This window comes from Saccopteryx bilineata, chromosome 3, assembly GCF_036850765.1.
Source record: "Saccopteryx bilineata isolate mSacBil1 chromosome 3, mSacBil1_pri_phased_curated, whole genome shotgun sequence".
Taxonomy (NCBI): domain Eukaryota; kingdom Metazoa; phylum Chordata; class Mammalia; order Chiroptera; family Emballonuridae; genus Saccopteryx; species Saccopteryx bilineata.
Window position 1 is genome coordinate 94,239,828 of NC_089492.1, and position 14,171 is coordinate 94,253,998.

At 41.1% G+C, this 14,171-nt stretch overlaps 1 protein-coding gene across 3 annotated transcripts; it reads left to right on the forward strand.

The window, feature by feature from the left end:
* The first annotated feature begins 72 nt into the window (after positions 1 to 72).
* Positions 73 to 13,932, forward strand: GPATCH11 (G-patch domain containing 11). Of its 3 annotated transcripts, none has more exons than XM_066266905.1 (9): positions 73 to 209; positions 2,755 to 2,826; positions 3,375 to 3,601; positions 4,409 to 4,450; positions 5,805 to 5,925; positions 6,053 to 6,143; positions 7,631 to 7,747; positions 8,646 to 8,727; positions 10,291 to 13,932. In XM_066266905.1, exons 2-9 carry the CDS (start codon positions 2,780 to 2,782, stop codon positions 10,344 to 10,346), a joined length of 783 nt encoding a protein of 260 aa, XP_066123002.1. In that variant the 5' UTR covers positions 73 to 209; positions 2,755 to 2,779; the 3' UTR covers positions 10,347 to 13,932. The 3 variants fall into 3 exon arrangements, with proteins under 3 accessions (XP_066123002.1, XP_066123003.1, XP_066123005.1); XM_066266906.1 differs by having other exon boundaries at positions 73 to 192; XM_066266908.1 differs by lacking the exon at positions 73 to 209 and adding an exon at positions 1,286 to 1,382.
* The last annotated feature ends 239 nt before the right edge of the window (positions 13,933 to 14,171 follow it).

Sequence of the window (14,171 nt, forward strand, 5' to 3'; positions counted from 1 at the left end):
GGAAATGAGGGGAGAGCGCCTGCGCAGAATGTTGGTCTGGCGCAAGCGCGCTAACTACGTCCTCCTAGCCCCGCCTGGCGCAAGTTTCTAATGGAGTCTGCGCACGGAAACTCAGGAGTGGGCTGGGCCTTAGACGTCCTGCGCTGGTAGGGGAGCTTGTGCGCAGCTCGCGCTGTTGTAAACTGGCCTCAGGCAAGTAGAGCTGCCAGGTAAGGGGCTGGAGGTCCGGGATAGAATGGTATAGGGCAGTAATCAGTGTGCTGGTTGTGACTAGCCCATCGCACCATCCCCCACATTCCCACTCGTAGTGGTCGCGTCTGTGGAATGCTTGCAGCCAGGAGGGACATGAGAGGGTGGGGATCAGTGGTCCTGGAGGGAGTTTGAGACAGGTGGGGTTTTTTACATCTTTCTGCTGTACATCCAACTACTTAGCCCATGTTTCCACCAGGATGTGTAGTGGGACTTAAGAGAAGCACTGTTGTTGCTGCCACCCTGCCCTCTTTTCTGTAACCACTCTCGAAAACTAACTACATTCCTCATGATATTCAGGCCAAAAGCTTTGAGGTACTGATTAATGCTTGACATCACCTCCAGTCCGTCAGCAAATCTTGTTAGCTCTACCTTCAGAATACACCCCAAATGTGACCACTTCCACTGCTGTGACTGTGGTCCAAGCCACTGTCTCATCTCTGCCTGGGTTATCGCCTTGTGAAGTTTATCGTTATACTTGATGGGAAAGGAGGGTATATTGTACCCATAAAAAGGGAGTTTTTAGGCCCTGGCCGGTTGGCTCAGCGGTAGAGCGTCGGCCTAGCGTGCGGAGGACCCGGGTTCGATTCCCGGCCAGGGCACACAGGAGAAGCGCCCATTTGCTTCTCCACCCCTCCGCCGCGCTTTCCTCTCTGTCTCTCTCTCTTTCTCTCTCTTCCCCTCCCGCAGCCAAGGCTCCATTGGAGCAAAGATGGCCCGGGCGCTGGGGATGGCTCTGTGGCCTCTGCCTCAGGCGCTAGAGTGGCTCTGGTCGCAACATGGCGACGCCCAGGATGGGCAGAGCATCGTCCGCTGGTGGGCAGAGCATCGCCCCATGGTGGGCGTGCCGGGTGGATCCCGGTCGGGCGCATGCGGGAGTCTGTCTGACTGTCTCTCCCTGTTTCCAGCTTCAGAAAAATGCAAAAAAAAAAAAAAAAAAGGGAGTTTTTAAAAGAATCTGTAATCCCCATTCAGGTCTGCATGGCACTTTGCAGCTCAGTGGGTCCCTTAAAAATAATTAGTTACACAGGTCAATTCTGTTTACTGTGGAAGGCGACTGCACAAGGACGTTGAAAACCAAGAGTCAGGAATCACTGGGGGCCAACCAAGAAATGCAAAACCTCAGGCTCCAGGTCAGAATCAGACTCTGCTGCATTTAAAAAAGATCCTGATGCACTTTATATATACAATGAAGTTTGAGATACGTTTTTCTGGATAATTATTTTACCCCTTTATGGATCAATAATTACATGATTTTAGCATTTTTGATGGAGACTCTCCTCAAAAATGTTTCTATGTAGGTAAGGTGTTAACTATATCAAGTTCCAAATGAGCAGCTTGGGTATAAAATGCTGTAGAGAGAGGCTAGGACAGGTTTTTGTGTGGGAGGGCAGCCTAGATCTAGGAGGAAGGGAATGTCAATGGTATGTTCAGAGCCTAATGAGAAGCCCATGTGGCTTGAATAATAAATCTTAAAGAGTCAGGGGTCAGATTTTGGAGGATTGCTTCTCGGTCTTTTGGCTAAGATCAAGTGTAGATTTTGGAGGACTTCTGCTACGTGTTAAAGTGACTGGTTCTTTACTGCCTACAGGGTAAAGTTTATTAAAGGATGTGAAACAGCAAGTAATGTGACTAATTTTTCTAAGTGGTTAGTAACAATCAAGAGCAAAGCTAAATAGCAGCTAGAAGAGACAATAAGATGATGTTTTAAAAACCTAAGTTTAGGCCCTGGCCGGTTGGCTCATCGGTAGAGCGTCGGCCTGGTGTGCGGGGGACCCGGGTTCGATTCCCGGCCAGGGCACACAGGAGAAGCGCCCATTTGCTTCTCCACCCCCCACCCCCTCCTTCCTCTCTGTCTCTCTCTTCCCCTCCCGCAGCCAAGGCTCCGTTGGAGCAAAGATGGCCCGGGCGCTGGGGTGGCTCCTTGGCCTCTGCCCCAGGCGCTAGAGTGGCTCTGGTCGCCGCAGAGCATCGCCCCCTGGTGGGCAGAGCCTCGCCCCTGGTGGGCGTGCCGGGTGGATCCCGGTGGGGCGCATGCGGGAGTCTGTCTGACTGTCTCTCCCCGTTTCCAGCTTCAGAAGAAAAAAAAAAAAAATTAAAAACCTAAGTTTAGGTTTTTAAAACACCATTATGGAGAGGGTATGTAGAGGATGGACTGGGAGAAGGAAAAGCCAAAAGTAGTGAGACCGATTAGGAAGCGGTTGTAGTATTTCAGGTAAGAAAGAAATGCCTGAACTAAAGCATTGGTCACAACGATAGGGAAAAGTGCCTATGAGGGATATTCTAGAGGAGAAAGTGACAGAGGTTTATAAGAGGTCAGGAATGGGAAGATAGTAGTGACTTTAATTTAGAAATATAGGAGATGAAGGAAGTTTAGGGTAGAAGGGTACTTGGATGTGGAGTAGAGTTCTGGAGAAAGGTCAAGGCTGGGAATACAGAAAAGTTTATTTCCATTTTGATAAACTAAAAAGTCAGTACTGTTACTTTATCCTGTTTGATCTGCAGGTACTTTTGTCATGTGAAGTTGAACATGGAAGAAGAGGAAGATTATATGTCTGATTCCTTCATTAATGTCCAGTAAGTAAATGTGTACACCTCATACAATGATATGTATAAGATATTAATGTAGACTCTTAAGCAATGTCATTGACATTAAATGTGAGGTTGGAAAGTTAGTCTTTCTATTCTATGGGAACACCATCTACCTGTCCATACAAAAGATACTAGGAGCCTCTTCCCTTTCCGCACTAAGCCTTTTACCTCTGCCTTTGATTTTCTTTATTCCTCGCTTCCAAGAAAATTTACCCTTTTCTTTTATTTCATCTTATTGTCTCTTCCAGCTGCTATTTAGCTTTGCTCTTTGCTGTTACTGACCACCTAGAAAAATTAGTCAAAACTTACTTTCTTCTTACTTCTTCAACCGTATACTTTCTTTAGTTTCCCACAATCTGGCACCAACCATCATCGGTTTTACTAAAAGTCACTGATTACGTTCTCATATTGATGATAACAAAGATGGTCAGAGAGGTAACACTGAAATACGAAGTAGTGTCAAGTGAATAAGTATCAAAGTCATGAGAAAACTTCATGTACTCTTCTCAAACAACCATGTCTCTATTCTTCAGGGAAGATATCAGACCAGGATTGCCAATGCTGAGGCAAATCCGAGAAGCCCGTCGAAAAGAAGAAAAACAACAAGAAGCTAATTTGAAAAACAGGCAGAAGAGTTTAAAAGAAGAAGAACAAGAGAGACGTGACATTGGGTTGAAGAATGCACTAGGCTGTGAAAACAAAGGGTTTGCTTTGCTCCAGAAGATGGGATATAAAAGTGGTCAGGCCCTTGGCAAGAGTGGTAAGTCATGTCTAGAAATAAAAAGGCGTTCCTAACCACCACATGGTGATTTATCCATGAGTATAGAAATGCCTCTTTAATCTTGTTTATCGACAGAAATTAAAACAATGTAAGCATCTTAGAGTGTCTTATGTGCTAACGAGCATCATGGAGAACTTTCATCTTCCCACATCTACTTTTGACAACCATGGACCATCGAGGACTGCCAATGGGCCTAACTCAGCCTTGAAGGCAATAACAGCTGGGATGAACTAAGCTTACAATGGAGGCAAGAGCTAAGAAAGGTGACAAGAGAAGGGTTGAGAAGTACCATCGCCAAAGGATAGTGAAGTAACATTGAGGATGATGGCAGGACTCTGCCCTGTTTGCTCTGCACCTGTAGCCGCTGCCTGAGTGACCACGCAGTAGGAGAAGCTCTATTCCCACCTCTCTTTTTAGGAAGTGAGACTGCTTATTAAGGTAGAGAGGCTGTATATTTAAAGCAGCTTTTGTAAGCTGTTTTTCTTTTCTTCTCTCCTTTATTGTAATTGCTTTGATCTTCATCTAGCAAGGCTGTCACCCTCTTGGATGTTTAATATCAATCTTTCACCTCTTACAACCCTAAAGAGAAGCTTTGGGTTAGCCTTTTTGAGGACTTAGGTATTCAAAAGGTGGTAAATGATTATAGAGTATTAATGCTCAGATTTCAGTTTGAATATCAGTGAAACAGGAGGAGCTCTGTTTGGAATATTGTAAAGGTGCATACTATGCTTACCTGCAGTTTGAGGAAGAATTTCTAAAGTAATTTGTGTTTTGTTCTTTTTTTAGGAGCTGGTATTGTTGAACCAATTCCTCTCAATGTCAAAACAGGTATGTAATTATTATTAAGGACATTTCCCAGTAATAATAACGTATGCTTATATCTAGCACAAATGTTTGCTTAATAAATTCTTCTTTATGTGGTACTGTTACAGTTCTCATCATAGGAAGCCCTCAGTAAAATGTTTCTTAATTAAACTTCTAAATCTTTTAAACTAAAAAGTAAGTTTTGGTGAGTTTAAAATAAAGTTTAAATAAAAAAATTTGGAGGAAAATTGTCGTAATGAAAATACAAAGTGATCTTTACCTATTGAAATGTTCTAAAAGTATTTTGAAACAGTGCCTGACCTGTGGTGGAGCAGTGGATAAGGTGTTGACCTGGAGCTCTAAGGTTGCTGGTTTAAGACACTGGGCTTGCCTGGTCAAGGCACATGTGGGAGTAAATGCTTCATGCTCCTCCCCTCTTCTCTGTCTCTCTCTCTTTCTCTCTCTGCTCTCTTCTCTCTAAACTGAATAAAATCATTAAAAAATATATTTTGAGACAGATTTATCCATTAAAAGTTTTTTGGTTTTTTTTTTATTAAGTGAGAGGTGAGGAGGCAGAGAGATAGACTCCCGCATACGCCCTGACTGGGATCTGCCTGACAAGCCCCTTGTGGGGCAATGTTCTGCCCATCTGGGGCTGTTGCAGTGTTGCTCAGCAACTAAGCTATTTTAGAGCTTGAGGTGAGGTCATAGTGCCATCCTCAGCACCCGGAGCTAACTTGCTCGAATGAGCCATAGCTGTGGAAGGGGTGAGAGAGAAAGAAGGGGGAAAGGTAGAGAATCAGATGATCACTTCTCCTGTGTACCCTACCCAGAAATCAAACCCAGGACTTCCACACGCCAGGCCAAAACTACCACTGAGCCAACTGACCAGGGCCAAAAGTTTTTCTTAAATATCGGGTGGATCACTTTATAAAATATATAACTCTCTAAACATTATGCTCTACACCTAAAACTAAAACAAAATAATATTGACTGTAAACTGTAGTTGAAAAATAAAATTAAAAAATAAATAAATATTTTTTAATACATTGAATGAATTAAATGTTTTTTGTCCATCGTATTTGTTTTGTTAATCATATTTATATGAAAATATGACTATTATGTTCTCCCAATTTAAAAAAATTTGTATACTATGACTATCACCTTAGCTCAGACTAATAATGATCCTTATAAAAATCAAATTGTGTGTTTGGGGTTTTAAAAAAATATCTCCAGTGTTTTCTTCTGTCATTCTTGTCAAATAATTTCGAGTGATTATACTTAAGTTACAGTTGCATTTAATTTGCAAATGTTTATATTGTCATGGTTTGAAGTATAAAGTCAGTAAACTTCTCATCAGAGTTGTCTGTATGAATAGGAAAAAGTGGCATTGGTCACGAGGCACTATTAAAACGAAAAGCGGAGGAAAAATTAGAAAGCTACAGAAGAAAGATTCACATGAAAAACCAAGCTGCAGAAGAAGCTGCAGAACAGTTTCGGTAAAACTTTGTCTTTGTGCTGTTTTTGGTGCCACATTTTCTTGGTGTGGTACATTTTCTGGTCCTTGGACGTAGTAAATGGACAGAGAGAGTACAGACCTGTACTGTGCTCTTTTCTTTCAATTAGAACGCGACTTAGGAACAAGCAAGACGAAATGAAGCTGGAAGGAGATCTCAGAAGAAGCCAGCGAGCCTGCCAGCAGTTGGATACACAGAAGGCAAGCCTTTCACCTGCTTTCAGATTGGCAGTGACGTGCTTCGGCACCCAGTATGATTGGCCATGAATTTGTATTTTTTTAAAAAACAACAAAACAAAACACTCCAAGTCTGGTATACCTAGTCTTCTGTGGATTAAAGTAGCAATTTTTAACCTTTTCATCTTGTGTCTATCACACAAACTAATTTACTGAAGTTCTGCAGCACACCAAAATATATATTTTTTGCCAATCTGACAAAACAAAATAGGTGTGATTTTGATTTATTCACACTGGACGGCTATTGTGTTGGCTGTCGTCATTTTTTTATTTGACACTAAGGGAAAAGAAGTCAGTGCCCCTGACTAGTATCACATGGTTTAAAAATTCTCGTGGCGCACCTGTTGAAAATCACTGGATTCAAGCTTTTGTTTAACATTTACTAATGATCTATAGTAATTGACTCTCACAATAATGACTTGTTCATGGCAGGAATCTGAGTAATCTGGATTATCTAATAAGGGTTAAGTAACATTTTTATATTTAATTATTCTCTGCTAATTTAAATGTTGGTTACTCAGAGCTACTTTGTGTGGAAATTCTGTGCCCCTGAATATCAGACTAACCAGAATAGCCTATTTTTAGTCCATTTTCAATACCTCACTGTCTCTAGCTAGTATGATCATGGTAGAATACTGACTGTTTCAGATTTGAATAATTTCTTAAGTGTGTCTCTGCTTTTATTTTCTACTTTGATAGTTCAAAATAAAATGACTTCATTTAAAGTCTCAAAAATTTTATAATATTTTTATCATCTTTAAATAGCTTGCTAGAAGCAACCTCTCATTTTCATGTATTTCCCTAGCACTTTGTTTCTTTTTTGTTTGTTTGTTTTAATCAAGTAAGAGGCAGGGAGGTGGAGAGACAGACTCCTGCATGCAACCGGAGTAACCCTGCATCCACCTGGTAACCCTTGTCTGGGTCTGCCCATTTGGGGCCGCTGCCCCAATCCTCGGCAACCGAGCTATTTTAGCACCTGAGGTGAAGCCATGGGCCATCCTCAGCACCTGAGGCCAACTTGCTCATTCAAGCCATTGCTGCAGGAGGGTAAGAGGTGGGGTTGGACAAGCAGATGGTTGCTTCTTCTGTGTGCCCTGACCAGGAATCAAACCCAGGACTTTCACACACTAGGGCAACTCTCTACCAACTGGCTAGGGCACACTTTATTTTCAATGTGTGTTAGGAATCTTTGATTCCCTAGCTTGTCTGTATATTTTATACCCATTAAGCTATTTATATTTATAGCTTATTTTCCTTACTAGATTGTCAGCAGCTTGGAGACCACATTCTCAGTGGGTTCTGCATCCCCAGAGTTCATAGCACAGTGCTTTACTCCTGAAGCTGCACTCAGTAAATGTTTAATTGAAAGAATGAATTCATGTTGACCTGAACATACTGGTGATAGTCTCATGTTTAGCTATGTTTAATTGGGAATAATTCTACATTTTCAGAATATTCAAGTTCCCAGGGAAGCCTGGTACTGGCTGAGACTTGAAGAAGAGACTGAAGAAGAGGAAGAGGAAGAAAAAGAACAAGATGAAGATGAATATGAGAGTGAAGATTTAAGTGTATGTTTTGGTACCATTTCCTTGAGCACTATTAACATTCTGAGCAGGGTAGTTGAGTGTTATGGGGTGCTGTTCTGGGCACTGTGAGGTATCTAGCAGCATCCCGGGTCTCTGCCCACTGGCTGCATGTTGCACTTCCGCCTTATGACAACCAAAACTATCTCCGGGCATTGGTACGTGTCCTCCGAGGGAAAATCGCTCCTGCTTGAGAACTACTGCACTATAGGTTTATTAGCCCCAAATGAAAACTTCATGTAATTTTTCCGTTTAGCTTCAGTTTGCCCTCTCACCTCTGCTTCAGTTCAGATGATGCATTAGCTGCAAATGTAAATTATTTTCACTTCTACCTTGTTTCTTGTTACACTTGTGGAAGTGATTCTGAGTACCTCTCTCTTCCACCCATAAACAAAACAAAGTAAAAAAAACTCAATTCAGAGGAAGTGGAGATTATTTAAGAAATGAATACACATTTCTGTGGTTACATGTATATAAGAGTTGTGTAGGAAACATTCAAATTTGAAAAATCTTTGTACCACTTAACTTCAGGACCACTCATTAGACCTTTAATGGTAAAAGGTGGCAGTGTTCACCCTCATCCCACTAGGGAAGGTAGATTCTTGGAAAGTAGAGGGGTCTCTAAAGGCTCCTGATCCTGAAAGAGCCAGCCAAACTATTTTCTGAATGTTAACAAGTGGTCTCTGTTGTGTCCAGCAGACCTGTGAAAATACCAGGGTGGCTGGTAAACTGGGACACATTCTAAAATATTCTGCCTTTGACAGCTCTCCTAACTGGTTGAGAGTGTGGTGGAAGATTTATAGCATTGGGCTAATTCCTAGAGACTGGAAGCCCAGGATTCTGTTCAGTGGGAACCATTAACGTTCTTGTGCCCTGTATCTAGGTAGTGGACAAATTACAAATACTGACCAGTTATTTAAGAGAAGAACATCTGTATTGTATTTGGTGTGGAACAGCCTATGAAGGTAAGAAAAAACTTTAAACTTTTTAAAAATATTGAACATAGGCCTTTCATGTAGCTCAGTGTATAGAGTGTCCCAGCACACCTAGGTCATGGGTTTGATCCCTGCTCAGGGCATGTATGAGAAGCAACCAGTGAGTGCACAACTAAATGAAACAACTGAGAACAATGAATTGATGCTTCCCCCCCCCCTCTCTCTTTCTCTCTCTCTCTCTCCCCCCCCCCCACTTCCTTCCTTTCTCTCTCAAATCAATGGAAAATTTAAAAAATATTGAATGCAAATGCTGTCTGATTTTTAACTTCATTTTTTTCTATAAAAGTCACATTTCCAAAAACCAATGTACATTTCTTATTCTATCCAAATGGTAATATGGAATCAATATCTTGAAAAAATAGTGGATAGGACTGACCAGTTACCTCAGTCAGAGTGTCATCCCAGAACGCGAAGGTTGCAGGTTCAATCTCCAGTCAGGGCACATTGGGGAAGCAACCAATGAATACTTAAATAAATGGAATAAATGAATCCTTCTCTCTTCTCTCCCTTCCTCTCTCTGACTCTCTAAAATCAATAATTTTAAAAAGAAAGAAATAGTGGATATAGAAATAATAGACCTTATTAAAGGTATTTTTAACTATTTGGAAACAATGTACAAGGGAATTTTTCAGTCTTATTTTGAAAGAAAGAATTTTGAATCATATAAGGATAAGTTTTTCTCATGCTTTATTTTTAGAATCTTTAGCTACAGATACTTGAAAGCTATATTAAATTTTTAGAACTAATTTTTTTTTTTTTTTTTTTTTTATTTATTCATTATAGAGAGGAGAGGGAGAGACAAAGAGAGGGACAGAGAGAGAGAGAGGAGAGACAGAAGGGGGGAGGAGCTGGAAGCATCAACTCCCACATGTGCCCTGACCAGGCAAGCCCAGGGTTTCGAACCGGTGACCTCAGCATTTCCAGGTTGATGCTTTATCCACTGCGCCACCACAGGTCAGGCAGAACTAATTTTTTATATACTGTAGTTAGCTAGAATATTGTCCCTGAAGCATAAGAATTAGCATGTTGAAATCCACTCCATTTCTTTCTTATTGTAAGAAAGAAATGACTGACCTGTAGTACCACGGTAAAGAAAGTGTCGACCTGGAACGCTGAGGTTGCCAGTTCGAAACTTTGGGCTTGCCTGGTCAAGGCACATATGGGAGTTGATGCTTCCTATTCCTGTCCCCTTCTCTCTCTTTCTCTCTCTCTCTCTCTCTCTCTCTCCCTCTCCCTCCATATATATATATATATCCTTCTCCCTTCTCTCTAAAAAATGAATAAAAATCTTAAAAGACATTAAAAAAAAAGAAAGAAATAGTTAAAATTTTACCACCTGTCGTATTAGAGCCAGTTGTTTTCCCTTTAACACATTTTTCTGTTCTGGCTTTACTAACTGGAATTTAATGACTTTGTACTTGAAAGCAAATAGCAAACACAGCTACAAAATCCAAGTTATATTGAAATAATTTTCTAGAGTAGTCTATTAATACAAATTGTAGTAATCTTTTATTTTCCTCATGTCATTTACAGATAAAGAAGACCTGTCCTCAAATTGCCCAGGACCAACTGCTGCCGATCATGACTAAAATTATTCTTCATAAAGTAGGAACTTGGAAAAGGCGTTGTTTTCTAGACAGTTGAGCAGTTAGAATCCCCAGACTTTTTGATGCCAGTAAAGAAAGAGGGTTATTATGTTTTGCTCTTTTTGTACTTTAGAGTGTAATTGTTCACTGACTTCAATAAAATAACATAAGTATTATAGACATGGGCCATTACAATGTATTACTCTATTCTGATGCTTAGGGGGTTTAAGGACACCAACAGGGAACTCTCTTATTCACCTCTTCACTTTGGAACAAACTGAGAAATAAGGGGAGTCAGAGAGATATCAAAATACCAGCTTTATTGTCAGTGGAGCTGAAACAGAGAGCAAGGCTGACTTGTTCTTCAGTCAGGTTCCCTAGTAAATCTCATTGATTGAAGACAACTACAGATCTCTGCCTTGCAGGGACACTGCCCATCTTGCATCCTGAGACCAGGTAGCTTTCAAGGTGAGCATTTCCACCAGGAGCTGGGCCACACATCCTAAGTTCCTTCTCCCAAAATCATTCATCAGATAAGACCCGTCTGTTGAAAGGGAATGAATGAGGTTTCACAGAGTTTGTTCCCACATTTCTCAGAGCTCAGTGCCTTAAAACTGACTGTTCCATACCTGGGTAGCTCTAAGCAATTTTTAAAGTTATCTTTCTGTCTTACACTGAAACCTGCTTCCATATAATCTAACTGAATACAGCTAAGGACTTAGCATGGCACATCTGTACAGAGCTCCATCCAAGTTGGGCATCAAAATCATGCACTTTTTGTTCAAGTTCACAAGCTCAGGTGCCTCCCCTAGTGATTCTCATTCAGCAAATCTAGGATAGTTCCTGGATATATGTATTTAATTTAAAGTTCTAAGAATGAGTCTCATTAAGTACCTGTGGGTAAAAACTAACGCTATAAGTTAAATATAGAGCACTGATGTTTTTGGGATAGAGTTGTAACTGCGCCAGCTCAGTTTTATATCTTACCTTTCAGTAGCAGTGAGCAAGAGATCAACCTCTTTTTCCTTTTATTAGAAACAGGAGAAAAAAATGGCCCTGGCTGGTTGGCTCAGAGGTAGAACGTCAGCCCAGAGTGTTGATGTCCTGGATTCAATTCCCGGTCAGGGCACTCACTGGAAAAGTGACCATCTACTTCACCCCTCTCTCTCCCCCTTCTCTTTCTCCCTCTTCTCCTGCAGCCATGGCTCGATTAGTTCAATCACATTGTCCCCGGGCACTAAGGATGGCTCCATGGAGCCTCTGCCAACCAAGTTAAAAATAGCTCGGTTAGGAGCATGGCCCCAGATGGGCAGAGCATCAGCCCCAGAGGGAGGTTGCTGGTGGATCCATCATGGTGCATGCGGGAGTCTGTCTGCCTCCTCTCCTCTCACTTGGAAAACAAGAGGAAGAAGAAAAGAAACAGCATACATGAGAATATAGCAAAAGCTAAGCTACACTGATACAAGTTCATCAGCCTCACAACTTGTTTTAGCCTCTGATCTAATATGATCTACTTCACTTTTCCTCAAGTTGACCTTGGGAAGCTTTAAAAAACAGTTCAAGGTCACACCTGCAGATATTCTGATGTAACTGCTCCCTGTGACCTTAGCATTACTACCCTTGATTCTAAGATGCAGCAGAGTTTGAGAACCACAACCTGGTTATCTGGGCCTTGGTTCTTCTTCCAGAAAATGAATCATTTTTATGAATTTAAGTATATATATATAGAAAATACTGGAGTTTATATACTTGGATAATACTGTTTAATATTTACTTGTTTCATTTAAAAATAAAATTATATTCATAGCTAAAACAAAGGCATACATCTTTCCCTCATCATCATGAAATCGTTTTCTGTCATTTCAGTCAATGTAACGATATTCATTCATTCAGTCCCAAAGCCATGTACAATGGAGTCAGAAACTGGCTTACTTTTCTCCTTTGACTATGGGGACAACCCACCATCAGCCCAGTGGCCTAGAATATTTTGAGTATGTTCTTGAACAACTATGCTGAGAATGGGAATAACCTGATGGGACCCACGACTTCACCAAAGTTGTGGTCTGCATTCCCAGGCCTAGGGCCTGCTTTGGAAAGTGGGAGATTTCCCACCATTCTTATCCATCAATGGTTAAAACAAAGACTTTCAATGTGAGTCAAAACATTTTCATTCGTAGGCCTTTTATGAGTTCATGACTAAAGAATGAAAACCAAGGGAAGCAAAACATTGAAAATAATTTTCTAATCATCTTTAGTACATTTGTATGAAATCTGAAACTTAAACTTAATGTCATGTTGTCATTTACCTGTGTTTATACTGTGCTGCATATTTTCAAAATCCTTTCTACAATTCCTAAAATGTATCATTTCCCTAATTTTAAATCCCAAATACTGGAGCTTCTAAAATTCAAAATAAACAGACTTCAATGTAGCAAATTGATTTGTTTAACAGACCATTTCTTTATTATTCGCCAAACATTTAATTGTTGAAATTTTTAAATGCACATTTATTTAGGATGATACATTTTGTAAGTTCAAGCAAATTAGTACTTATTCCCCATTTATTCAAAAGCACTTCATAGACGTCGGTCTTTTTGCAGGGCAGTACACTCGCTGCCTTGGGGCATACAGAAATGAGAGTGTCTGTCCTGCTTTCCAGAAATTCACAGTATGGAGGAATAGCTGAACTCCGAGGCACACTGGTAAGCACAATACTGAGGTACCAAACAATGGGAATACTAGGGAGACGCTTCCTTCTGAGTGGGAGATGGTAGAACACTAGAAGCAGCACTGAATTTGGGTCCCAAATAGTTTTGATAATTAGGCCCAGCATTTCCTCTCTTACGTATATGAGCAAGAGAAGTGGAAACATGTTCACATAAGCCCTGGCCAGTTGGCTCTGCTACAGTGCTAAAAATAGCTCAGTTATAAGCATCGGCCCCGAGATGGGGTTGACGGGTGGATCCTGGTTGAGGCATATGTGGGAGTCTATCTCCCCTCCTCTCACATTAAAAAAAAAAGTCCATATAAAACCTGAATATGAACATTTACAGTAGCCTTGTTCATAAGAGCAGGAAGGAGTAAACCCAAAGGTTCACCAATTAATGTTAATACATAAAATGAAATATCTAATGAAAAGGAATAAAGTACTGATCCATGCTACAACCTGGATGAACCTTTCAAAGTTACACTAAGTTCATGAGACCATATATGATTCCATTTAAATAAAATGTCCAGAATGGGCAATGGCTATAAAAGGTAGATTAGTGGTTGCCTAGAATTGGGAGATAGGAATGACTGCTAATGGGTACGGGGGTGCCGCGAACCAGCGTGGCTAGTAATTCCTGGCCTGAGTGGGAATGGCACGGAATGAAGAAAATAAACTTAGAAATAGGATGGGATCGGGAGGTCTCTTTGTAACGCAAAAGATAGCTTGCAAAAAGTGTCTCCGCCCCACATATGCTTTATTTTTGGGCAAACGAAGTAAAGTCATTAGCAAATCAAAGAGATTATTAACGTCATATTTCCAAGGCAACCCAAGAATTCTCCCAAGTGCAGAAAAACCATCCACCCTGCATAACATCTTAACTTCACAAAACAAAGGATAAAAAGAAAACGGTCTCTTTGAGGGACATGGAAGATAGGACAGAGCAAACAATCCAGCATCACAGCCAACACGGAGGTGTGGAGAAAAACTTAGCCTTTGGCAACTTAAGCAAGTGAGGTGGGGCACTGGGCAGACTGTCAGCTTACTGCCAGTCCCCCACACCTCTGTCCCCCACAATCTAAACAGCAAGGACCCTGTCAGCTTGCAGTCCCCAACATAGG

Bases quoted from the DNA above. Each gene is read 5' to 3' on its own strand.
- GPATCH11 (XM_066266905.1), top strand. From the start codon at position 2,780: ATGGAAGAAGAGGAAGATTATATGTCTGATTCCTTCATTAATGTCCA. The intron at 5,926-6,052 runs GTAAAACTTTGT...TCTTTCAATTAG, and splicing joins GAAGCTGCAGAACAGTTTCG to AACGCGACTTAGGAACAAGC. The intron at 7,748-8,645 runs GTATGTTTTGGT...CCCTGTATCTAG, and splicing joins ATGAGAGTGAAGATTTAAGT to GTAGTGGACAAATTACAAAT.